At 43.4% G+C, this 27350-nt stretch overlaps 1 protein-coding gene across 2 annotated transcripts; it reads left to right on the top strand.

Moving 5' to 3' along the window:
- Positions 1 to 84: 84 nt before the first annotated feature.
- CUNH8orf33 (chromosome unknown C8orf33 homolog) lies at positions 85 to 26709 on the top strand. 2 transcript variants are annotated; one of them, XM_089682928.1, is made up of 8 exons: positions 85 to 222; positions 6510 to 6587; positions 10488 to 10578; positions 13218 to 13355; positions 15045 to 15697; positions 19377 to 19467; positions 21344 to 21490; positions 24299 to 26709. In XM_089682928.1, the coding sequence occupies exons 2-8, from the start codon at positions 6579 to 6581 to the stop codon at positions 24505 to 24507; spliced, it is 1338 nt and encodes a 445-aa protein (XP_089539054.1). In that variant the 5' UTR covers positions 85 to 222; positions 6510 to 6578; the 3' UTR covers positions 24508 to 26709. The 2 variants fall into 2 exon arrangements, with proteins under 2 accessions (XP_089539054.1, XP_089539063.1); XM_089682937.1 differs by having other exon boundaries at positions 197 to 227.
- The last annotated feature ends 641 nt before the right edge of the window (positions 26710 to 27350 follow it).

Raw genomic sequence — 27350 nt, 5'->3', positions numbered from 1 at the left:
AGTCCGCCCCTGGGCATGAGGACATTGGAAGCTTTCAAACAGAAAAGTCTGCAGATTCCATAGAATAAAGAACATCATTGCACTCCCTGCTGGGTGGGAACTTTGGTGTTGCGGAACCATGTAGCGCTGCTCTCGGTTCTACTGGGGGAAGAATGTGGGTGCACCCAACAGGGGAGTGAATTTTGGAGCGCACAGCTGGAAGCAAGGTGGAAGCTGCCGCAGGTGTAGTATGTGTTTTGCAGAGAGTGAGCTTTATTTGTGACTGCTGCCTCCAGCTCTGATTTCCTGGGCTGCCTGCCTGTATATTGTAGTTATTGGTGTCTCTCCCTATATAGAGTGATAATATGGACTCCTGTGCACCCTGCATGTGTCTTCCTCCATTCATGAGTTGGATAGACATACAGCTCCTGTTTGGACTCCTAGTCCTACCAGCATCTCTTAGTACATGCTGACACTTGTAGTCCTACAAGGACAATAGAAACACACACACAGCTGGCAGTGGGCTCTGTTTTGCAGGGAATGGTCGTCTTTTTGGGAACAAAGCCTTTTTTCCCCTTTAAGTGAATCCATATCCTAAGACTACATTTAGATGTATGGTTTGGGGGGTTCAAAAATATGCAGTTAAGTTGTGTTTTTAGCACCCTCCCGCGCTAAGCCCTGGTTCACAACAAATGCAATTTCAAACCGGTGCGACTTGGTCCCATTAACGCACGGCTTCGAAGTAGCGCTGATATCGACACGGGTGTGATTTCAGTCCCATTTACCTTATAGTCTATGAGAATGAAATCGCACTGAAGTGAAATTGTAGCGCAAGAACAATGTTTTAACTTGCACCTAGTAAAGCGGTAGTAAACTGCATCCAAAATAAAAAACCCTGCAAGGTAAAGGCATAATGTGTTGGTATGTATTGCCTACTAGCACATTATAAAGGACTTGCCTTGAAACAAAGTCCTCCAGCGGCACACTGTCACGGCTCCCCAGCGCTTCCATCTTCACCCAGTCTTCCCTCCAGGTTCGTGAGCTCTGGCTGGCTGACTGAACCACGATGACGTCACTCCCGTATATGGGATTCCCGGGCCATGGCACAGTGCTCCATTGGAACTGCACGGGTATGCCATTCCTTCAGAGTGCATTTTCCGGCTATCAAAAAGGGCTAATATCTCCTAAACGGCGCACAATTAGGAGATATTTTTACCTACAAGTAAGCTTTATTATGAGCTTACCTGTACGTACAATCAGGGTGGATAAAAATCAATGATTTTTTTTTTAAAAAATTAAAAAAATCTGATTTTTTTGATTTAAATCGGAATTTTTTTATTTAAATCAGATTTTTTTAAATAAAATGCTTTTTGAGGAAAATATATTACCATCCAAAGGTTATTCCATCATGAAATAAAGATTAGTTTTTTAATTATGTAGATTAAGGCTGTATATGTTTATTTTTTTTGGTAAATAAATTCCATTACTACATTCACAATGTCATGCTCTTCCAGAGGTTTTTGTAAGATTATTGGGCAGTTTCTCTGCCTACAAGATATTATCACAGATGTTGGTTTACTTTTGCAGTTCTCAAAACTGAATTTGACTCAGCGGAGATCACATGCCTCTTCTTCACAGCAAAAATGTTTTAACATGAACAGAGTTAAGAAAAAGACCTTCATCCTAACTTCTACAAACCTATGAATACAGAATCAACCCCTTCACTGCTAAGTTTCAAGAAGTTCAGTGAATAGAATAGAAACAATATTTTTCTGATTGTTTGGAGTGGAATAGATCTGCACAAGAAGAAAGTGAAACTAAGTGTGAGGAGGAAGGGGCTGACAGTCTAAGTTTCCTAAAATATATATATTTTGTTTAGCCAAATTAGTTACCAAACATGGATGTTTAAGCAAATCACATATGATGGAATGTTATTGTTTCAGTTGAATAAATCTATTTAAATTGTTATTATTAAGGGAATGATTATTTTTCTCCTTCCTAAGTACAACAGAAAAGTTGTCCAAATATGAATGATTAACCTATTAAACTGGGGATAAAAAAACTAATATGAAAAGTTGTTATTCTAAAAATCTTCATCTACTTGCATATTAAAGTTATACCAGCAAGAATTAGTCTATGTAGAAAACTAGGATTTAAATCAAGCCTTACTGACTAGTGATTTAAATCAGTTTTATTTAAATCAAATCCACCCTGCGTACAATTATTAAAGAAGAGTTTACTACCGCTTTAAGATGGTGCCATAGAAATACATTAGATACCACAGAAACCACTAAGCAGCTCATCCTCTCCCTCATCATATCACGACTCGACTACTGCAACTCCCTCCTCACTGGCCTGCCCCACCACAGGCTATCCCCACTTCAGTCGATCCTGAATACGGCAGCCAGACTCATTCACCTTTCCAACCGCTACGTTTCCGCCACCCCCCTCTGCCAATCCCTCCACTGGCTTCCGATTGCCCAACGGATCAAATTCAAAATCCTAACACTGACGTACAAAGCTGTCCACCATACTGCCCCGAACTACATCACTGACCTAATATCCAAATACCACCCAAAACGCACTCTCTGCTCCTCACAAGACCTCCTTCTCTCCAGTTCCCTGGTCTCCTCCTCCCATGCCCACCTCCAGGACTTCTCCAGGGCATCACCCATCCTCTGGAAATCCCTACTCCAATCCACAAGACTATCACCTACTCTCCTCTCATTTAGGTGCACCCTGAAAACCCATCTCTTCAGGGAAGCCTACCCTGCCCCCTGCTAATTGCCGACCTCCTCCACTCTTCCTACCACTCCATCCCCCACAGCTTTTCCTCCCGTACCACTATCCCCTCCCTCCTAGATTGTAAGCTCCAAGGAGCAGGGCCCTCGAACCCCTCGTGTATCGCATTGTATTGGTGCAACAAGTCACACCCTATTTGTGCCTACAGAACCGTTCAAATCGGTGCAGCTCCAGCTTTGCAGTGGGGCAACGATTTTGTAAAAAGGTTACTGCACTATTTTTGGCGGTTTCATGTGCGGCTTGCATAAACATTTGTGGAGTTGCACAGATGTCGGGTAAGCCGCACATGAAATTGCACTGATGAGTGGCTTTGAGATCGTGCTACTTGGAGTAAAGTAGCACAATTTCAAAGCCACATTAGGTGTGAACCTTTAGTAAAATAGGTGTCACATTGCCTCCTTACTGCCTGTCGATTGCCTCCTTACTGCCTGTCGATCACTCTTCATTCATCTCTATGGCTTGGCTACAAATCGCAGAAGGAAAGTGATTTCTAGCAGAGCACAACCCAATGCTGTAGCACCATCACCAGCGACTCTAGTGCTTGAAGCCCATCTCTGGGGAAAAAAATACAAACCCACCTTTGCCGTAGGGCTGCATTGGAAGGGTTAAATGCTTGTTTAGGGTACCAGGAAAAGCAGTTGTCTCTCTCCTCTGCTCCGCTGTTCTCTGGCAGTTGACTGTCCTCAGCATCCTTTTATTCTGTGCAGGGCTATGGGCTCTGCATTGTACCTGAGGGCCGGGAAGGGGGCAGGAGAGGCAGCTGTCCTGGGTGCAGTGTCTGTATGTGTTGAGAGGAGATGAGCACCATGAGGTAGTAGCCTGTAGAGTACATTCAACTGAGCCGAGCGCCTGCCCTCACCCCTTCCATCCTTTACTGACCCACCCTGCTACCTGGGGGCTGCCCTACATGAGCAGAGGAGCAGTGATGTCTGTGGAGGAGAGATCCATTGTCTACACCAGTGGCTTACTAGGGGGGTGCAGTCCACACTGGTTACGGAACTATGGGGGTGCCCTCCACCCAACATTTTTGTTTTGCACTTTGCAACTGTCAGACAGGCAGAGGCTGCGCTGTAGTGCTAGTATCATAGATCCCAGCTGCAGAAGACGATTAGGGGTGCCCACATCAGGGGGAGCAGTGTGGCAGCTTCGTCCACGACACTGGATGACCTCGTCCCGGCCGGCACTGCTTGATGATGTCAGAGGACCTGTGACCAGTACAAGGTCACCGAGAGCCCAGGGAAAACATGCCAAATTGTGCCCCCCCCCCCCATCCTCAAATATGTTTGAGTATTATGTGTCAATAAAAATCCCGCCCCCCAACAAAAAAAATAAAAAATCAAGCACTAATCTGCATGCTTACCCCTAAGTGCAAATTCCTCTTTCTTCTTTCAGTTCAAATCTGCCCCCCTGCTGAATTCTCCCCTTCCAGCACGGATCTTTACCCCCCAGCTCAAATTCTCTCTTGCTGTATGCCCCCAACACAAATCCCCCCCAAAAGAAAATTTTCCCCTCCTAGAATAATTCTTACCCCAATACCCCCCCCCCCCTCCAAATTCCCCTTTTCAACACAAATCTCCTCCTCCCAATTTCCTTGTGGTGCCCCCCCATCTCACCTGATACCACAGTGCCCAGGGCAGCCACCCCTTGTCCCGGCCCTGTCTGTTACTACTGGACCACAGAGGAGGAGAAGTGACCACGGTCACCAGTCTAGCAGCACAGAGGGATCCTGCAGGACTGGAGAATTGTTTTTTCCTGGAGTCTAGCTTTAAATTGCAAGCTCTTAGTCTCCAGCATTAGCTGTATATAGCAGCAGTTAACCTCTATTACAAAATCTCAGTGTAACATCAGCCTAAGGCTTCCATGCTTCCACACAATTGGTTTCCTTTAACCAGTCTTTTTTTTTTTTGTCTGTGAAATTTTTCTGCTTTGTCTGTAACTAGTAACATGGCAGTGGTGTCCCTTCCCATATTCCTTTTTCTAAGAAGTGTCCTTCCCATTTCATCTGGGAAAGGTGGGGGCACACTTTGCTGCAGAGCTACAGTGAAGGAAATAAGTATTTGATCCCCTGCTGATTTTGAATGTTTGCCCACTCACAAAGAAATGATCAGTATACAAATCGAATGGTAGGTGTATTGTAACACCGAGAGAGAGAAAAGCAACACAAAATTCAAAAGAAATGCATGTCTAACAAATGATGCACTGATTTGCATGTTCATGAGGGAAATAAGTATTTGATCCCCTTCACAAAACATGACTTAGTACTTGGTGGCAAATCCTTTGTTGGCAATCACAGAGGTCAGATGTTTCCTGTAATTGGCCACCAGGTTTGCACACATCTCAGGAGGGATTTTGGCCCACTCCTCTTGGCAGATCCTCTCCAAGTCATTAAGGTTTGGTGGATGATGTTTGGCAACTCAAACTTTCAGCTCCCTCCACAGATTTTCAATCGGATGAAGGTCTGGAGACTGGCTAGGCCACTCCAGGACCTGAATGTGCTTCTTCTTGAGCCACTCCTTTGTTGCCTTGGCCGTGTGTTTTGGGTCATTGTCAAGCTGGAACACCCATCCACAACCCATTTTCAATGCCCTGGCTGAGGGAATAAGGTTCTCGCCCAAGATTTGATGGCACATTGCCCCGTCCATCGTCCCTTTGATGGGGTGCAGTTGTCTTGACCCCTTAGCAGAAAAACACCCCCAAAGCAGAATGTTTCCACCACCATGTTTGACAGTTGGGATGGTGTTCCTGGGGTCATAGGCAGCATTCCTCCTCCTCCAAACACAGCGAGTTGAGTTGATGCCAAAGAGCTCGATTTTGGTCTCATCTGACCACAACACTTTCAGCCAGTCCTCCACTGCATCATGCAGATGTTCAGTGGCAAACTTCAGCCGGGCCTGGAAATGTGCTTTCTTGAGCAGAGGGACCTTGCAGGCACTGCAGGATTTCAATCCTTGTCGGCTTAGTGTGTTACCAATTGTTTCCTTGGTGACTGTGGTCCCAGCTGCCTGGAGATCATTGACAAGATCCTCACATGTAGTTCTGGGATGATTCCTCACTGTTCTCATGATCATTGACACTCCACGAGGTGAGATCTTGCATGGTGCACCAGACCTAGGAAGACTGACAGTTGTTTTGTGTTTCTTCCATTTGCGAATGATTGCACCAACTGTTGTCACCTTCTCACCAAGCTGCTTGGTGGTAGTTTTGTTGCCCAGTCCAGCCTTTTGTAGGTCTACAATCTTGTCCCTGACATCCTTGGACAGCTCTTTGCCATGGTGGAGAGTTTGGAATCTGATTGTTTGATTGCTCCTGTTGACAGGTGTCTTTTATACAGGTTAAAAAAAAAATTAGATTGGCAGCACTCCATTTAAGAGACTGCTTCTAATCTCAGTTTGTTGCCTGTATGAAAGCCACCTGGTAGCCAGAAATCCTGCTGATTGATAGGGGATCAAATACTTATTTCCCTCATGAACATGCAAATCAGTGCATCATTTGTTAGACATGCATTTCTTTTGAATTTTTTGTTGCTATTCTGTCTCTCAGTGTTACAATACACCTACCATTCGATTTGTATACTGATCATTTCTTTGTGAGTGGGCAAACATTCAAAATCAGCAGGGGATCAAATACTTATTTCCTTCACTGTATATACAAATATCATTGCTCAGGTTGACGTTTAATCATGAATGCAATTTAGTGACACATGTTTTTTCCTTTTTTTCTTTGAATAGTTTTTGCCTTCATTCAGCAATGCCCTGAGTAACTCTCTGGTGATCATCAAGAAGCAGTGTTGGACAAACATGGAGGAGGTGAGTGTAAAGCTGGCTATACACAGGGCAATTGTCCGACAATTTGAAGCAGTAAAAATGGTTCCATCCGAAACTTCTTTACTGTAGAGTTGGTAAGAATCAGACCATCTGTCATGTTTTTATTGCTGTTCCTGTTCTCATCTGAGACTTTTCTAGTTGCTTTCTGTACTAGTGACACTAGGATAGGAAATGAGAGTTTGCAGGTGTCACTGTGACAGGAAATTGGAAAGGGCAATAAAAACCTGACAGATGTTCAAACCCCTCTGCACAGTGATAAACAAATGTTCTTTTGTTGCTTTTACATCAAAAAGAAACCCCATCACTTCCTGTTCTGGTAACACCAATATCACCAGAAGAGGAGGTTAGGAGAAATCTTCCCAATTGGGACACAAACAAACCTTACAAAAATTCTCACCTTCCCTCCTCTATACAAAATAAAGTTTTGGCTCAAGTTTAGTGGGAATTTTCGGTGGCAGGTTGCATCGATCAATTTGATTGTTGGCTTTGATCTGAAGCTGGTTGAAATTGCTATCTAATATAGGGCAGGAAGTGCTGTCAGGGAACTACAAGTCCATGAGAATGCAGCTGCCTGGTAATTATACAGCAACTAGAGGGCTAAAGGTTGCACAGGATGCATATTTATTTATTACAGGTACTTGTATATCGCTGTCAATTTATGCAGCGCTTTCCACATATATCTTGTATATTCACATCAGTCCCTAACAGGGGCGGACTGACCATTTGGGAACTCGGGCACTGCCCGAGGGCCCGGGGTCAATAGGGGGCCCCATGAGATGCCCCTGGTACCTTTCATAGGCTTTTTTGGATGTGGTTTAAGTGTGGGCGAGGACACAGGGGCCCCATGATCCCCTATTGCCCAGGGGCCCCATGAGTTGTCAGTCCGCTCCTGGTCCCTAACCCTCAAGGAGTGTACAATCTAAGGTTCCTGACACATTCATACCCCCACATACTAGGGCCAGTTTAGTCAGGAGCCAATTAACCTACCAGCATGTCTTTGGAGTGCGGGAGTAAACCCACGCAGGCACAGGGAGAACATGCAAACCCCAGGCAGGTGGTGCCATGGTTGGGATTCGAACCAATGACCCTAGTGCTGCTAGGTGGAAATGCTAACCATTTAGCCACTGTGCTGCATATTTGTTACACAGGCTTCACTCTCAAATCAGATCAACCTCAGCATGAGATCTGCTTAGGCTGCGTATAAAAACACATTCACTTTTTCCACTTTTAGGCCTTGTCAGGGGCGGACTGACAACTCATGGGGCCCCCGGGCATTAGGGGATCATGGGGCCCCTGTGTCCTTGCCCAAACTCAAAAAAGCCTATGAAAAAAGTACCAGGGGCATCTCATGGGGCCCCCTACTGACCCCGGGCCCTCGGGCAGCGCCCGAGTTTCCAAATGGTCAGTCCGCCCCTGGGCCTTGTGCACACAGATTTCAGTCTGCAGAAGATCAGTGTATACTGTAAGCACTTACAAAGCTGCCCATTCACTGTACAATCAGAATTTGTTCAATCTTTAGATATACCAAAACATATGTAATATAAGGACATAGCTAAACATCCTATTCAATTTGTATTCAATCCAGCATGCCCTTGCACTACATACTTGGTGGAAGATCTAAAAACAATTGTACAATCAGTTTATATAGTATAATCTATGGCCTTCCTAAGGCATTTGCAAAGCTTTGAGCAGCTATTTTGAAACCTTTCAAGCAATATTCAGTTCCATATTGGTGGATGTTAAATATGGATCATTTTGGAAATAATGACTGATTGTTTAAACAATTTGCTAGGAGTTTTAAAGGAAACCTGATGTGAGATAATACTGGAAACTACCATTGCTGACTAGTTGCCTGGCTTTCATGCTGAGGAGCGGGCTTCAATGCATCCTGGATCAATAGCCAAGTATAGAAATAACGACTGCCAACACTTTTTTTTGACACACATGGTAGTGATGCACGAGCTGGTAGGAGGAACCACAGTGGCTGGCAATGGGAGCTTCTGTGTAGCAAAGAAGTGCAGGGGCTTTTTCCTACACAGGCTGCTTTATAAAAACCATCTCTTTGGGGAAACCCATTTCTCCTCAATCTAAAAAATTAACTCTTGAGCTGGTCATAGTTGCATTAAAATTCGGCAAGTTCAGCAGGGATCAGCTGAAATTGATCCATCTATAGCCGTTCCCGCTCAACCACCAGTAGGTGAACTAACAATCGACTTTTGTTGAATGGGAATGTTGGAAAGCTTTTGTTGATCAGCAACAGCAGCTGCTAGTTAATGTATTCTGATGGTGTAGAGGTCCCATTGTCAGAATACAATGGCACAGCGGGGAGGATTCCTCCATCCACCTCACCTTTGTGGATGGGGGAATTTTGTTAATCCATGAGAAGCTTTAAGCTGACCATTTATGGATCCAAATTTTGCCAGTTCAGCAACCCTGTTGATTTGGCTTTAGAATAATCTGTGACCATTTCCACCCGACAGAAGTCGATCTAATGATTGACTTCTGTGGAATGGGACTGTTGGAAAATTTTTATTCGATCAGTGGCTGCACCGTTTATCACTGTGTTGTGACAGCGGAGTAATACCTGCTGTCAGAATACAGTTGCACTGCAGGGAGGATTTCTCCTTCCCCCTTGCCCTTCCTTTTTAGATTGTAAGCTTTCACAAGCAGGGCCCTCCTTACCCTTTTGTCTTGAATTGTATTGTAACTGTAGTGGATTCCTTTTATGCTGTAAAGTGCTGTGCAGACTGTTATTTATTTATTATTTATTTCAGGTACTTATATAGCGCCGTCAATTTACGCAGCGCTTTACATATCTATTGTACATTCACATCAGTCCCTAACCCTGAAGGGGCGTACAATCTGAGGTCCCTAACTCACATTCATACATATACATACTAGGGCCAATTTAGACAGGATCCAATTAATCTACCAGCATTTGGAGTGTGGGAGGAAACCGGAGCACCTGTAGGAAACCCACACAAGCACAGGGAGAACATGCAAACTCCTTGCATGGTCGGGAATCAAACCCATGACCCATTTACTGCAAGGCAGACGTGCTAACCACTAAGCCACTGTGCCGCCCTGTTGGCACTATATAAATCCTGTGTAGTAGTAATAAGTGCTTCTCTTACAGATGGGTTTTTGTAAAAGTGAGCCTGTGGTGATGGGGTGAATCTAATATTTGGAGCTGGGAGTTCTGCTATGAAAAGTGTCTAGTTTATATTTGTAGTTTTCCTTCTTTTAGGCTGCCAATTGCAATAAAAAAAAATTACTCTAACCCTTTAACTGTCATTGTTTTATTTTTTCTTGGCTGAGAAAGTTGATCGATCAAGATCTGAATGGATGAGGTGGGCTACAGCACTTGTTCTTTCCATTGCCTTTAAAGTGATATTAAAGAGGTTATACTTAACTGCTCTTTGCAGCAGTATTGTAGAGAAAGGTCCCTTACTTCCTCTTTGGCAGTCTGGTGCTGTCTGCTCCTTCCTCCTTTGGGACCTTCTCAGCAAGCTAGGTGCTATGGAGGCACCCATGTCTACTCGCTGCCAAGCTGTGCTGTGTATATCTGTAGACATTTATGAACGCACACAGCGCAGGTAAGCTATGCTCCCCCCCCCCCCCCCCCCCCCGCTCCCTCCTCACAGGAGTTTGTCCACAGCAGCTCCTAACTGGTCCAGCAGTCTCCTGGGACCTGTGAAAGTTCCCTGGAGACTGCGGAAGGAAGGAGGGGGCCAAACATCCGGCTCACTTCACCGCAGTGTTTGGCAGTGGAGGGGGGAGGAGGCAAAGAGGTAAAAAAAAAATGTGACTTTACAGCCACTTTAATTAATGAACCGGAGGTGTTGCAGTTTTAATATAACAGAATTAACCATTTCTTTCTAGGCTCCGCAAGGAACGTTTCAAGATGAGCTGGACTGGTGTATCCAACAATTAGAAACTGGCCTCCTGCGGCGCAATCCAACCCCACAGCAAGGTGAGCATGTGAGATAATTCAGAGGAAACCTATTGTTCTCTAGTTGTTACTGAACCCAGTAAAATCAGTCTGTATATGCAGTAAAGCATGCTTGTTATACTCACTTTGGAACTGAAGGGGTTAATCCTCTGCATTGTTTAAAAAGGTTATTTGATCCTGTCTTCTCTGATCCTCCCCTTCTTCCACTGTCCCTAATCCATTTGCTGATAGAACAGAGCCTTGGGAACAAGCTGCACATGCACAATTTGGTGTGTATTGCTAGAGTTTTTTTTTGTTTTTTTTTTTCTTGGGAGAGTGCATGTGATCAACACAGGGCCAATTGGCACTGTACAGACAGAGAGTCGGGTTATGTAGCCTCATAGGACAATCAGGGGAGAATGAAAATTCCTCCTACAAGCTTTAACCAGTTCTCTGCTGAACACTGATAGAATTCACTAGACTCCAATATACTGCTGATGAGAAAAGGTGTTTAGCAGTTTATATTTACTAAAATAATTGTATTTCTATGTTCTGCGTGCTGTGGGAGACCAGATATAGTGAATGCAGGGTCCTGGGTTTAGTAAATGTTTAAGACAGGCATGTCCAAAGTCTGGCCCGCGGGCCATTTACGGCCCGGGGGTCGGTTTAATACAGCCCTCCAACAGCCCTCCCTGCTCTGTGTAATGTGGCCTTCCCACGGCCCTCCCTTCTATGGCAGACAGTCTTCTGCTTGAGAGCAGAGGGCAGTGCGCATGCCTGACTGCGGCGCGTTCTCCCTGGTCTGTGTAAATGCGGCTGTCGCACGGCCCTCCCTTCTGTGGCAGACAGTCTTCTGCTTGAGAGCAGTGCGCATGCGTGACTGCACCGCGCTGGGAGCGACAGAGGGCGGTGACGTCAGGGCCGGGCTTCCAGCGTGAAGTGTGTTTCTCTTCCCCTCCCGGCTGCCGAGCAGAGACTTGAGCTCCAGCTACCTTTTTCACCCTTCACATCAGTGCAGGTAAGTTTTTTTTTAAATTTATTTTCAATACATTGTGAAAACTCAGCTGTCAGTTGATCTTAATGTTATGAAATGAAAAGTATGTCGTTTGCCATTAACTTGGCATAAAATAATTTATTTGCATTTAATTGTAATGGTTCAAAGAATGTTCGGAAAAATGTTCGGCCCTCCACCATGTTCACTTCATCCAATCTGGCCCTCTTTGAAAAAAGTTTGGACACCCCTGGTTTAAGAGGTCAGTCTACCCAAAGTTTATATTTTTCTCTGTCCTTAGCGTATGTAAACTTTATTTTTATAATTCAAAAAAATTGTTGGTAACCTGTCTTCAGACTCTTTGCACTTCTGCAAATTGTGTTGTTCTTCGCAGCTATACCACCTCTTTTCTCAGAACAGACAGCCTATCCCTTCTTACTGTTGCTGGGTGACACCAGATCATTAACAGGAGCTGTGGTGTCAATTGTTGGTGATTGTACATAATTGTACACATAGCTGGCACATGCTACCTTGAAGTGCATAGTGGGATGAATTAGAGCACAGCCTCCACTCCCAGGTGCCTTCATGTCATGCATATGCACTTCAGACAATGTGCTTTGCATTCTGGGAACTGTAGTCCTTTCGCCACTGTCACATGACAATAAGTAACTGAAGTAGCAAGAGAACTGAGATATATATATATATATATATATATATATAAATTTTTTTTTTTTACCAACCAATTTAGCTGTTGGGGGCATGCTATGCAAGAATATTATGTTTATTTTAATAGGAGGATTTAGTTCTGCTAAATTTATACGTAAACCAAATCACTAAAATTTTAGCCTGTCAATTTAATTTTCTATATTTTTGATCTGGGCAGCACAGAGGCTAAATGGTTAGCCCTTCTGCCTGGCAGTACTAGGGTCGCTGGTTCGAATCCCAACCACGGCACCACCTGCCTGGAGTTTGCATGTTCTCTCTGTGACTGTGTGGGTTTCCTCCGGGTATTCCGGTTTCCTTCCACGCTCCAAAGACATGCTGGCAGGTTAATTGGCTCCTGTCTCAATTGGCCCTAGTATATGTATGAATGTGAGTTAGGGACCTTAGATTGTACGCCCCTTGAGGGTTAGGGACTGATGTGAATGTATAATATATATGTAAAGCACTGCATAAATTGACGGCGCTATAGAAGTACCTGAAATAAATAAATCTTCAGCATTCATTAAAATTAACTGGTGATCCTGCCATGACAGTTCTTGTTCAGGCACTTGCTGGTATGGGTTGACAATGCTCTGTCTTCCATTTGTGATCCTGGGTTGTCACCCTGTCACGTGCCTTCCCAATGTAGATGCACAAATATACAAAATTGATTTAAAACCATCTTTAATAAATAAAAAGTAAACCACCGGAAGCGGAGGAGGTTGATGACAGCTGCATTGTGCATGCCTGATAAGTAACCATATTGTTCTGTTCATGAAAACCAGTGTGTACTGGTTTTTGTGGCAGCCAAAATTTTAAATAATGTGCGGGTCTAAAACACAGCAATATCATGAGAAGTCGAGAGAAAAGTAAATATGACGGATAAAATGAAGACTACACAACAAATATGTTACTGGTGGAAAATGTTGTAGATAGGCTGACATATGCTTTTTCCTGCTTAAAATGGTGTGTAATTTATTTTTAATAGCACAAGATACTCAGAGGATACTGCGGGTCCTGCGTTCTCGAAATGCCCCCTTTGTGAAGAAGAGGCAGGTCATGAATCGGGTCTTTGGAAACTACCATCTTAAAATAGAAGAGGAGAGAAAACAAAAAGAAAAAGCAGGTATGCCGTTTTGGAATAGCTGAGAATAGAGAATCATTCCTCCCACACAGAAATTGCAGATGAGTTTCGGTGCCCTTTGAACTCCTCTCTAACCTGAACTCAGAACTCTTGCCTTTTGGTACTCCATTGAGCTGCAGACTGGATCATTCTCTATCCCGCAACTTACTTGAGCAGTGGTACTCAACCTTCCTAATGCCACGACCCTTTAATACAGTTCCTCATGTTGTGGTGACCCCCAACCATAAAATTATTTACCCAGTAATTATAATTCATGAGTGTCGTTTTACCTCCAATACTGCTGCTTTCAACACAGTAGCTGCTTTTAACAGAGTAGCTGCTTTCAACACAGCAGCTGCTTTCTACACAGTAGCTGCTCTTTACACATCGGAAATATGTGTTTTCCGATGGTCTTAGGCGACCCCTGTGAAAGGGTTGTTTCGACCCCCAAATGGGTCGCGACCCACATGTTGAGAACCACTGTACTTGAGGATTGATCCAGCCCATGGCTTATTGATCCATTGATCTTTACTGTGATGGACCGCCTGTCACCCCAATTGGGTGATTCCGGCAGAGAACTGCTTCCTCTCCACTGGGACACAGGACCAAAGTATTATAGCTGGGCATCGCACCCGAGACTAGGTGTTACTAGCTTAGGTGCAACAACTGGAACGCCTTTATTGAACAGAAATACAGGTTTTTGTTGTTCAAATATTTTATTGAAGGTAGCATAACTGAATTGGCGATTACAGATCTAGAGATGCAAGTATAGAATCTCAACAGGAGATAACCATATTAATAGTAACCATTCAAAAAATGCCATGAGGGTGTTTGTATATGGTGGGGACGCACTCCCTAGCAGAAAGAGCAAAAATAATATTCATGGAAAGAATACATTGTAGACAAGTTTATACCTTGGTCGGTATATAGAAGGCAGCTACAGGTCAGGACGAGGTTAGAGGTATGTGATGATGAGCATAGCAATTCAGTTGAGTGAAGTATTTCTGATATATTTGTTTCCTTAACCGGGGGGGGTATTGAACTGTAGGTATCGCAGTTAGTATAGTGAAGGGTAAAATACAGGTTTTTCTACACTAAGAAATAGGGGCAGTCCCCACAGGAACAATAAAAACAATTATTACACATTGGGTTAAAAATCGCACACTGAAAAGAAACGGAGGGGGATCAGTGCTCTTCCATTTAGGCACTCAAAGGGTAGTCGGGTGATACAGACAGTGGAGTCCGTTTACTCCCAGTCTCCCAAAGAGTAGAGTGGGCTCTGTCAATGTCCGCTCTGCAGAAACGGTGTGTCATCTGCCCGGTCTTCTCTGATCAGCACAGGATTAGCTCACTGATCCCCTGCTATTCGGAATCAAATCCTTCCCTTGTGAAAGGGGCCTTAGTCTTTTTTCTGCCTATTTGTTTTGGGTTAGTGACTTGAGTATGAAAGAAGAGACCCGGCATGACAGCCAAGTAATAAGTAATTGCAGAATTATATTCAACAATAGAAGCCTCCATATTTCTCTCAGACAAGGTTTCCTGTCAATGACATGTCAGAACTATCAGTGCACAAGCGCGTGTTGATAGGTCACAGGGGGAACATATATCTCAGCACTCGGTACTGTGTTTTTGTTTTTTAACCTTGTGGATTCTACCATTAGTCTTCGACTGTTGTTTTATGTTTCCTTTAAGCCAAAACATCTCCTCCAGTTCAGATCCAAGAAGTGGCCCATCCAGATTCTCGCAGTGTGGCCTACAGGAAGTGCCCCAGGGATGGCCAGAGCACCAGTACACATTGGTTCACACCGTCTGACAACAGTTTTGGCTTCAAATTCTGCTCAGAACAAACTGATGACCTTGATGGAATTGGGCCAGGAAATACAGAGGACAGTCAAGCCAAGTGTAGGCAGATCGAAGTCAACAGCAAAAGTATCATGTTGTTCACTGAGGAAGGGTCCGGCTTCACCTTTAATTTCCAGATCCCCGAGGATACAGCATCTTCACCTCAGAACTGTGAAGGTCACGTGTCTCCTGTGGACATGTCAGGTGACCAGTCCAACACTAATCATTCATTATCGACAGTCAGAAATGTAGCAGAGCCACAGGAAGCATCATCACAGAGTGTGTCTATTGTGGAAGATGCTTCTGGGTTATCGGCCAATCAGAACTTAATGCTGGAAGCTGCTGTGCAAAGTCTAACTGACTCTTCAAAGACAAAAAAGAAGAAAAAGGCTCAGAAAAAGAATAATTCTGCCCAGGTAGAGAAGAAAGTTGAGGAACACAAAGCAGATACAGATAAATCATCTCCAGCTAAAGAAGATGGTCAGATAAGATGGTTGACAGATGTAGGTATTTAAAAATGGGCCTTGAATACTCAATAAGGAATTTAAATGTATTTTTTTTTTAAATTACACAAGTTATGTATTGATGTAAAGCAGCCTTGGCCACCCATTCATTCTTGTGGCATTGAAAATGCCGAACTGATAAGACCTCCTGGTGCTAAGAGAGTCCCTGATATGCTAGTTATGTGATGTCAAGACCTTCCCTCCTACTGATGGGTGTGTGCCTCAGCTTCATAAACTTGAACAAGCATAAAGGGTAACAAAGCCAGTGAGGAAGCTTTCTTTAGTTATTTATGACAAGCCTAGAATATGTTCTCTGTTGGAAATCCAGTATGATTAAATAGACCACATATGGGTACTAGCCAGCCAGGTATGCATATTCTTTAAAGTGTTACTAAACCCCGGACCCTGCATTCACTATATCCGCTCTCCCCAGACCCCGCATTCACTATATCCGCTCTCCCCGGACCCTGCATTCACTATATCTGGTCTCACCAGACCCCGCATTCACTATATCCGCTCTCCCCGGACCCTGCATTCACTATATCTGGTCTCCCTGGACCCTGCATTCACTATATCCGCTCTCCCCGGACCCTGCATTCACTATATCCGCTCTCCCCGGACCCTGCATTCACTATATCTGGTCTCCCCAGACCCCGCATTCACTATATCCACTCTCCCCGGACCCTGCATTCACTATATCCGCTCTCCCCAGACCCCGCATTCACTATATCCACTCTCCCCGGACCCTGCATTCACTATATCTGGTCTCCCCAGACCCCGCATTCACTATATCCGCTCTCCCCGGACCCTGCATTCACTATATCTGGTCTCCCACAGTACACACAACATGGAAATGCAATTATTTTAGTAAATATAAACTGCTAAATACCTTTACTCATCAGCAGTTAGAGCAGTCTTGTGACTTCAGCAGAGCACTGGTTAAAGCTTGTAGGAGGAGTTTTCTTTCTGCTCTAGGAGGATGCAGAACCCCTGACCTCTATCTGGACAGTGCTGATTGACCCTGTGTTGATCACATGCATTCTCACAAGAACAAAAAAAAAAAATACCTCTCTAGCAATACACACTAAGCTGAGCATGTGCAGAAGGGCTACAGGTTCAGTCTGTCTTATCAGCGTGGACATTTGAACAAGAGGAGGGGCAGAGAAGACAGGATCAAAAAGCCTTTTTACACAATGCAGACGATTAACCCCTTAGGTTCCACAGTGAGTATAACAAGCATGCTTTACTACATATACAGACTGATTTTACTGTTGTGGGTTTAGTAACACTTTAAGCAGAGTAGAATAATAAAGTAATCGTTCCTTTGCCAGTGTTTTACTAAACTGGAAATGATCAACTTCACAGCAGCATGCTGTATGAGACAACCATGCATGTTATCCAAAAATTGAGATTCACATCCAACTGCACTTCACATGCTCAGCTAACGTTGGCTCTACTTTCACCCTGTTGAGCAGGCAGGACTGAGGAGAGAATATCTGACTTAATGTACAAGTCCCAAGTTAGAGCTTACATAGGGCTAAGGAGGATGTCCCCACCTTCGTGTGATAGCACTGGGTGTCTGAGCGGCCAATCACCAGCTCTATGACATTGAAGAAAGTGACGTGAGTCACATACGCCACGTATACAAAAGTATTAGGTAATTCTCTTTTCTCCTGATGGCTGAACAGGATAGGGTAAAGAAGGTGGGTACGTGCGGATGAACGATAGAAAACTTGATTTCCTTGCATGGGAAAAGCATAGGTTCACTTTTAAATAGTGGAGCGCTGATATTAAATGCTAGTTAAGGACAGGTTAACGTATTGCAATATATAAATGGTGCAAAGGTGACTAATGGTGTCATAAATACACACACATAAATACTTATAGCAGTGATACAGTGTATGTGTACATAAATCAAACCATAATTAATATTATATGAAAGTCCATGGCGAAGAACGTCCGCATAAGGTGACCAAAAAACACAGCAAGCTATGTGGGGTGATCACAGTGCCACACGTTGTATAGACAAATCCACAAGTGACCAAGATGGCTCCTCACCTCCCAGTTAAGACCCACTGGGTCAACTCACTGTGTGGATGACCCACAGACACCAAGAGGGATATCTCCAGGGATGAAACACAGGCAACAGCGATAAATTTGCTTCACACTCTTGTCCTATCTCGGGGATACTCAGATCCATATGACCATAGAAAAGAGATATTAAAAACAAAACAGATCCTCCATAGCGTAATCCTGCTTTTATTTGACATATAGACAAACAGAAAGAAGCCAAATGCCCACTCACATATAAAAGAACAATACAAGCATTTTTCCCATATCATGGGAGTATACTCATGGTTTCTGATGCTCTGATCATGTAATTCCACAATGCCTCCAAGAAAATGGCGCCGACGTCGGAACCGACGCGTTGCGTCACGATCCACGTGACTTCATCAGGGTTGACCCTGATGAAGTCACGTGGATCGTGACGACGCAACGCATCCGTTCGTATTGACAGCATTTCCGGTAACGTAGTGACGTCATTTCCGACGTCGGCGCCATTTTCTTGGAGGCATCGTGGAATTACATGATCAGAGCATCAGAAACCATGAGTATACTCCCATGATATGGGAAAAATGCTTGTATTGTTCTTTCTCTTGTTCCCTCTTGGTGTCTGTGGGTCATCCACACAGTGAGTTGACCCAGTGGGTCTTAACTGGGAGGTGAGGAGCCATCTTGGGTCACTTGTGGATTTGTCTATACAACGTGTGGCACTGTGATCACCCTACATAGCTTGCTGTGTTTTTTGGTCACCTTATGTAGAAGTTCTTCGCCATGGACTTTCATATAATATTAATTATGGTTTGATTTATGTACACATACACTGTATCACTGCTATAAGTATTTATGTGTGTGTATTTATGACACCATTAGTCCCCTTTGCACCATTTATATATTGCAATATGTTAACCTGTCCTTAACTAGCAGTTAATATCAGCGCTCCACTATTTATATGTATTACTCTGGTTCCATTGAATTTACCTTGTGGTGAAGGTGAGTGTGAGCAGCTTATTATTAGGCTATCCATCCCCAGCGCAGGAGGCTTTTTTCATAGGTTCACTTTTATGTGCTGGATTCTTGGTGGAGAAAGAATAAATTAAGAGTTTTTTTTAGAAACCTCCAGTCTTCAAATTTCAGTGCAGAGTATATTATATAATAAAAAACATTGCAAGCTGTGGGTGAACAGAGGGGTTTTATATATGTCTCACTGAAAGAGCAAAAGATCCACTCCAGGTGAGTGCCGAATCTGCATAACCCCTCCACACACACGCAGGTCTGTAAAGAAAATAAAGCAAAAATGTCAAAAGTGTTCTAGAATGGAGTGGGGAGCTGAATAAGCACTTTTGAGTGAAGGTCTGCTTTAACTCTGACAGGGCACAGATTTATAAAGAAAAAGTGCAAACAGTGCCAGCCAGAACTCCTATCTTTCTCAGTGAGTAAAACCTGAATTGTGGTTGGTTGCTATGAGCAACAACATCACTTCAACTTTAGCCAGTCATTCATAAATGCTATAATAATAATACTTGGAGATTCATGATGTAAAAAACTACAACCAGAGTACATGCAAATTTGTTCATTATTATTTTTAAGTAACGTTTTTACCTTTTTGATGTCACAGTTGGGAGCCATTGACTTGCAGAGGGAGATGGACTGGTGTGTGGAACAGCTGGAAATAGGACTACAGCGACAGAAGTCCACATCCAAACAAGGTAATAACATTAGCTGATGGAGGATATACTTTGAAACCTAACTGTAGTTTTTACTGTTTCAATCGTTTTTATTAAGTTTACAGTTAGAAAAGATGATACAGAATGGTTTGAAGACCTACATTACAAAGCAGCATAAAGGTTGCAAGTAGCAACGCCTGACACAGGAAACGCTGACAATATGGTCTCAAAACATAATCAAAAGGACAAACATGAATGATTAAGCCGGTACAGCTAAAGACTGGGCTTTAGTCTCCATTATAAAAAAGAACACTAAATTAAGTAAACTACTTTAACCATTTGCCGCCCGCCCTATGGCCGAATGGCGGGCGGTGAATGTCATCAGCGTTCTGGGTGGACGCCATATGGCGTCCTTCCGCACATGCGCAGATTGCGCTCCTGCAGAGCGGCGCAATCTGTCACCGGCCGTGTACCTCGGACACGGCCGATCACAGATCTGAGTATCGGCCCCGTTGCCGGTACCATGTGACCTGCTGGGACCAATCACAGCAGGTCACATGACAGTTGTATACAATGGATGGCTTCATTCATGCCATCCATTGTATACTACTGCCTAGCTGTGAATGGTCACAGCAGATCACATGCACATGTCATGTGATTGGCTGTGGCCAAATCACAGCTAAGCACAAAAAAAACCAAAAAAAAAACCCTGAATGAATCTATTTCATTCAGGTAAATGCTTGCTTATAGCAAAGTAATTCTTTGCTATAAGCAAATTGTGTAAAAAAAAGAAAAAAAAAAATACTGATCACTTCCCCAAAGTAGTACAATGTTACTATGGTAACATTGTACTACTTTGGTCATAGTGAAATATAGAAAAAAAAATTTAAAAAAAGAAAAAAAATTTAATAAAGAATAAAAAATAGAAAAAAAAAATTTTTTTTCATACTGTCACCAGTCAGTGTCCCTGATCACCGCCATGCCAGCTATATGATGACGCTGTACTGCACTGGTGACAATATGTAAAAAAAAAATAGTAAAACTAATTTTTTTAATATTCAGAAAAATTATGACAAAAAAAATACAACTTCATAAAACTCGCCATGCCTCTTATGAAGTATGTTGGACTGTCTACTTTGCAAAAAGGGGTCATTTGGGGGATATCTGTACTATTCTGACATTCTTGGACCTCAAGAAATTAGATTGGCTGTCAGTACTTCAGGATTGATCAATATTCAGATATATCCCATAGTTTGTGAACTCTATAACTTTCCTACAAACTAAAAAATACATCCTAATTTGGGTTATTTTCACCAGACATGTAGCAGAATACATCTCGGCCTAAATTTATGAGGAACAATTATTTATTTGCAAACTTTTATAACAGAAACAAAGAAAAACTTTTTTTTTTTCCAAATATTTGGTCTTTTTTTGTTAATTTAGCAAAAAATAAAAACCCCAGCGGTGATTAAATACCACCAAAAGAAATCTCTAGTTGTGTGAAGAAAATGATAAAATTTTAGTTTGGGTACAATGTTGTATGACCGCGCAATTGTCATTCAAAGTGTGAGAGTGCTGAAACCTGAAAACTGGCCTGGGCAGGAAGGTGTAAAATTGCCCGGTATTGAATTGGTTAAATATACTCCAAAAAAACCACACCTCTAAATAGAGAAGAAAATAGTAATTTTTTTCCCGCAAATTTTACCTAACCAGCTCAATGAGTGAAATTGAGAGTTTCTGCTTTGGCAAAATTTTGCAAACCGCAAAATCAATTGTGATTAAATTTCTCCACTAATTTCTAATAGTTTCATTTAAGTGCCACTAACTTGCCATGATTTTCCTGTACCCCAAAAATTACCTTTTCCTTGTTTTTTTTGTTATGAAGAATAATTTTTGATCCTGAGTTTTTCTTGCATAGTGGAAGAAGCAAAGCGTGCTATCAAGACGCTGCGTAGCGAGAAAGTGGCATTGGTCAAGAAACGGCAAGTGATGCGTATGATGTTTGGTGATTACCGACGCAAGATGGAGGAAGAGAGACAGAAACAGCTAAAGTTAATGCAAGCAGGTGGGTAACCCACTGAGATGAGTTGGAAAACCGGAGAGGGTGTATGGAGCAGTAGTCCGTTACAACCAATAGCAAATTTAAATTACATTCCCTGCAATTGCCTGCACCAGCAAAAGTTGTGAACAATTCTGATTGGTCTATTTTTTTTTTTTCTTTTAATCTTCTGACTTTTGAAAAAAATCTGCACTGTTGTTATGTACCACGTTTAATGTACGACAGATAGGTAAAACATTTTTTAAATTGTTCCACAATGATAACTTTGTGAAAATGCTTGCCCATGATATTGATAATCATTTTTGATTACTGACCTGAAACAAGTAGGCAGAATAGAAGTTCTGGCTTCCCTGTTGTACATACAGTACATGTTCCAGGTCAGTGACTAAGGATGTATTGAAGCCAGGCAGGAAGTATTTTCATAAAGTCAGCATTGGCAGCCTACATAAGTCTCTCTTTAGAGGTGAAAAAAATAAATCAATGTGTCACTGATAAATAACCTGGAGATTCAAACTACGGATTGACATGTAAGGCTAGCCATTCACCATGGATGGAAGAATCTTCCTTGACGGCTGGCACCCGCGGCTGTCAGAATACCTGGACAGTGACTGCAACTGATTAGATGCAGCCACTGTTCAGCTGACTAATTTTCATCTGCTTCTTTGATTTTTAGATCTAAGGATATTGGAAAAGAGAAATCCAACAGGGCCAACCCATTTGAATTTCAGGCAGTTCGTTAGGAACCAGCCAAAATTTACTTTGCGTTTGAGCAGCTTAAAAGAGAAATGCGGGATATAAAAATAAAAAACAAAAAAAAAAAACATACTCACCTAGGTGAATGCAGTATCCATCTAGTGCTGCATCTGTCCCCCATCGCTTTTACATCAAGAACTGAGCGGTCAAAGACCACTGATTGCTCATTTCCTGGGTCTGCTCTGAGCTGAGAGCAGTGACAATCAGTCACCAGCTCTCTGCTCTGCCTCTCCAATGCTCACTGGAGCACCAGGCTTTGGAGAGGATGGGTGCAGCTGGCTCAGGATCTCACCAGCTTGCTGACAGGCTGTCAGTTGCCAGTCCAGGCATTTGGGTGGATCCCGACATTAAAGTCAGGATCTCTCCAGAGTCTACATTGGCTCTGTGACATCAGCTGACAGTAGGCTTTAGCCACAGAATGAAGTGCACTGCTACGATTCCCAAGAGTAGCAGGGCCAAAAAAGCTTTGGCCCTACTTCTCCTTTAAGCTCCTATGATAACAGAACACATTTAAATCTGTCTTTTGCCTTGACAGTAAAATGTATTTTAAATGACAATTCTTAGATGTAACTACTTTGCATCTGGGACAATTTTTAAATTTTTTCACACACATTTAAAATCAGCATTTTTGACTAGGAAAATACTTAGAACCCCCAAACAATATGGGGGGAGGCCACTTATCTCACCACTGTAAAAGCAATTGGGTGGCTGTAGAACCACCTGCATCACTTTCACTTAGAGGCAGCCTGTTCATCAGCACCATGACTATGCATGACACTAATTCAGGGTGGGTGGGATTTAGGGCAGCATTCAGAGGAGGAGTCCACTTCCATGTAGGCCTGTTCCACCTCCCACCCACTGCCATGTTGCTACAGTGTGCTGTGGAGAAAATAGGATTCTCTTGTGAAAAGCTGGAGGGAAGGGGGCAGTGGCGTCTCGAGGCAGGTGCGGGGGGTGCGGTCCGCACGGGGTGATACCGACCGCACGGGGTGACACCGAACCCGCTCCACAAAAAAGTAAGTTGTAAAGCAGCAAGCCGATGATCCCTGCAGGATGGATCCATCGGTTTTCTTTACAACTTACCTTTTCTTGGAGCAGGTCCGGTGTCACCCCGTATAGGTTGCATGCCGACGATTCTGCAGGGATCTTCGGCATGCAAACTATACGGGGTGACATTGGACCCACTCTAACAAAAGCTAAGTTGTAAAGAAAGCCGACGATCCCCGCACGATAGATTGGATCTGCGGATTGAGCATAATGGATCAGAGTCCGATCCATTATGCTCAATCCGCAGATCCGATCCATTCTGTGGGGGCCGTCGAAGAGGGTGTCATCGCACCGGGTGACACCAACCCTAGGGACGTCTCTGGAAGCTCTGGAAAGGGGGTACTGGGGATTCTGATATGCAAGGGACAGGATGGGGGGGGGGGAGTACTGTGCACTCTGAAGTACAAAGGATGGGGATAAAACTGAGGACTCTGATCAGAAAAGATGGGGGACAGTGAGGGTGACTAGGGACTCTGATGTGGAGGAGTGAAGCTGAGGTCTTGATGTAAAGGTAGGGGGACTGAAGACTTGATGTGAAAAGGAGGGGGGGAGGGCGGTCAGGGGGACTAGGAATTCTGGAATGAAAAAGAGATTTGATTTTACAGGGGACCCCATTTTGGGGTGCTTTGTGATTTTGCATAGTTTCAAAGGGGACCCAGGCTGAAAAAACAATTGAGAAGCACTGTACTAGACTAAAGCTTCCCATGCACATCTGAAATTTCACCTGATTCCTAATGAATCAGCAACAGTTTGGGCCATGAGTGGCCCTGTCAGCACCACCTGGGTTAGCCATAATCAGTTAAAAAAAACTTCTGAGCCTGGTAGAAAATTCTCGACCGAACAGTGACTACATCCAATCAGATGCAGTCACTGTTTGGGTATTCAGGTAGCTGTGGCTGCTGAATACAATGGCCAGTGCTGGAGACTCCTCCATCCATGTAAATAGATACTAGACTGACCTTAAAGATCTTTTACATCTACTTGGAGTTTTAGTTCCTCTTCTTGTCTTTACAGCTGCTAAATCTGCACGGGTAACTGAGGTGTCAGAATCCTCAAGACGGAAGAGCAGCAAAGTTTTCCGGAAGAGCGCACACCAGTCCAGCAGAGAAACTGGGCAGGACCTTCCCACTGACTCCCAAGACTCGCCTGCACATGCAGCTCCTAACCAAGGAGGATTTGTTTTCCAGTCATCCCAGGAGCCATTCTTTTTCAATTTCTTGTAATGAATGACCTCATGGGGGCATACAGTAGCTGTTACCTGCTCACCGATGGCCTACACCAGTGTGCCCCGCATCGATTTCTTTTGTTTAAAGGAGAGCTCCACCTTTTAATGTAAATACAAGAAAGCTGCAAGGGAAAAATTGTTCATGCATAGTATATCACTTGAGTGACAGCTCTGCATCTGCTGGGGATGCTCACATCACATCCATGATGGCAGTAGCAAACAGCAGTCTTCGAAAGGAGGCTTTTAAAGGTCATAAACACGCATAAAATAAATGAAATGCACATATAATCTTTTAGGAAAGTTTTTGTTGACATTATTGGTCTGGTGACTCGGTCTCTTCAACAGAGGTACAGCTCCTACCTGCAGAAGGGACAACGCATCTTGATGTATAGAACATTTTCCCTTCTCATTTTCTAGCCGAGCAACAATGTCCCGTGCAGATTTAGGATCATAATGACATACTACCAGGGATTACTACTGGACACTTATGAGCACTGAGCCATGTGACTGTGGGTCCTAGGTCCTACTGCTATCCCTGCATAGTCTTGGGAAACATGGTTTTGCAGGTATGCATGGGCAGTTCTTCGCTTGCAATTGAATAGGGTGAGACTACAGTTCTTCCTTAATTTCCTGCTGCAAATCTAGTTCAGCCAAAAGCACTTGTATAGCCATCAAGTGCCTTTTTTTCTTTTTTAATTGTAAACTTTTTGTTTTTAATAATTAATTGTGCAGTGAACGAGAAAATGGTGGACATGGTGGGGTTTATTTACCAAAACTGGAGAGTGCAAAATCAGACTCACTTCTGCATAGAAACCAATCAGCTTCCAGGTTTTATTACCAAAGCTTAATTGAACAAGCTGAGGTTAGAAACTGATTGGTTGAAATGCAGAGCTGCATCGGATTCTGAGTGCTACAGTTTTTTAGTAAATCTACCCTATTTGGTTATCCAAGTTATGTTTAGAAGAGTTATATATATAAAGGCCTTTATTTTGGTATTAAAAAAATAAGGCCAGTGTTTGGAGCACAATGTCCATGAAATGACTGAATAAACCTGAGAGTGTTACATTGTTGTCCTTAATATGAGTGTTGCGGTTTTTTTTTTCTTTCTGCCTAAAGCCAGCCATAAATGCATCGAATGTCTGCCAGTTCAGCAAGGACCGGCCGAGATCAGATCCATCTTTGGGCAGGTTGGTTGTACTGAAGTTGATCCATTGGTCGACTTCATTACAACTAGATTTTTTGCATGCAATCACTGCGGAAGGCTATAGCTGCCAGCAGTAATTATTGTGTTCTGCCGGCAGGGAAGGCACCCTGACAGCAGAACACAATAGCGCTGTGGGAGGGATTCCCCCATCAACACTGACTAAGTTGAATGATTGCTCTGCCAGCTCCCCACTGTCAGAATACAATAGCACTGTGGGGTATCCCCCATCAACTTAGCTGAGTGATTTTGAGGTTGCAGAGAATAAAATCCTATCATCTTTGGCTTGCCTAAGATATTCAAGGTTTTATAGTTCTAGAAGTATAAAGGTGTCCGTTTATGAACCAGCGGTAAATGATCTGGCATTCTCGGAGAACACAGTTCTCCTGTGAATGCCTTTTATGAAGCGGTGTAGATCAGTTCTCCGAACGAAAGGAGAACGGTCTACAAATGCTGGAAAACGGCTAATTTTACTATAATCTCACGAGATTACAGTAAAAGATCAGTTTACTAAGCAGAGGTGAATTATCTCTGCTTAGTTTCCGGTTCCTCCAATTCTCCAGCTCTGGGCTGGAGAATCTGGAGGGAGAACACAGATCTCCAGTGAAGGGCTGAACATGTTCTCTGCTGATCTCCTGAGTGTCATAAACTGTGAATGACCAGAGAATAGCTGCGATCCTCTGAATCGCAGTTATTCTCTGTGTTATAAACAGACACCTAAATTGGTTATGGATCTCCAATGGGGAATTTAAGAGGAACTGTCCCTCTGTTATCATGCCTACTTCATGATGGATATAAAAGCCCAGACACCCTGGAATACTTGCCTTTCCCATGACACTACAACATACCACAGCAGCTGGTCAGGTGATCAAATGCCTAGGCCTTTGACTACATGACCATTGCTGAAGGGGGTTGATCAGAACTTGGTTTGGCTGGTTTGCTAAAGAACTGTGTATCACAAACAGTTGATATATTTTGAGGAATAAATTCTTGTTTTCAGTTTTTTGTTTTTTTTTCTTCATCGTTTTGTACATGTTGGTGGTGCTTATCTCCTGCAGAAACTTCCTGTCCACATGCATAGCACTAATGGATAGAGAGAAAACAGGTGGCGCACACACCTAGTGCATTATCCAAGGTTTATTGTAGGAGTGAAAGAATAATAAAAACATACTCACAGACGAAGCATGTATCTAAAAAGCACGGCAGGCAAGGTGTTCTCACTGTCAGTGCGGTCAAATGGCTGATGCGTTTCGAGGACGAATCCCTTTCCTCAGAGCTGATGACCAACCTCTGATGCTGATGTATGATGAATGGAGAGTAAGAGCCTTGCTGTTGATGCCTTAGTGGGATGGTGTGGGAGTGTGCTTTATGCCTGTGGGGAAATGGCCATCAGAGGTTGGTCATCAGCTCTGAGGAAAGGGATTCGTCCCCGAAACGCGTCAGCCATTTGACCGCACTGACAGTGAGAACACCTTGCCTGCCGTTGTGGCCATTGTCATTTTTCTATGCTTTTTAGATACATGCTTCGTCTGTGAGTATGTTTTTATTATTCTTTCACTCCTACAATAAACCTTGGATAATGCCCTAGGTGTGTGCGCCACCTGTTTTCTCTCTATCCAGTGGCTGATTTCCCCATCTGA

Source organism: Staurois parvus, unplaced genomic scaffold (genome assembly GCF_062004578.1).
Source record: "Staurois parvus isolate SC_StPar_1 unplaced genomic scaffold, SC_StPar_1.0 ptg000018l, whole genome shotgun sequence".
NCBI classification, from domain to species: Eukaryota; Metazoa; Chordata; class Amphibia; order Anura; family Ranidae; genus Staurois; species Staurois parvus.
Note: the sequence above shows the minus strand (reverse complement) of the source record. Positions and strands in the feature narration are given on the sequence as shown.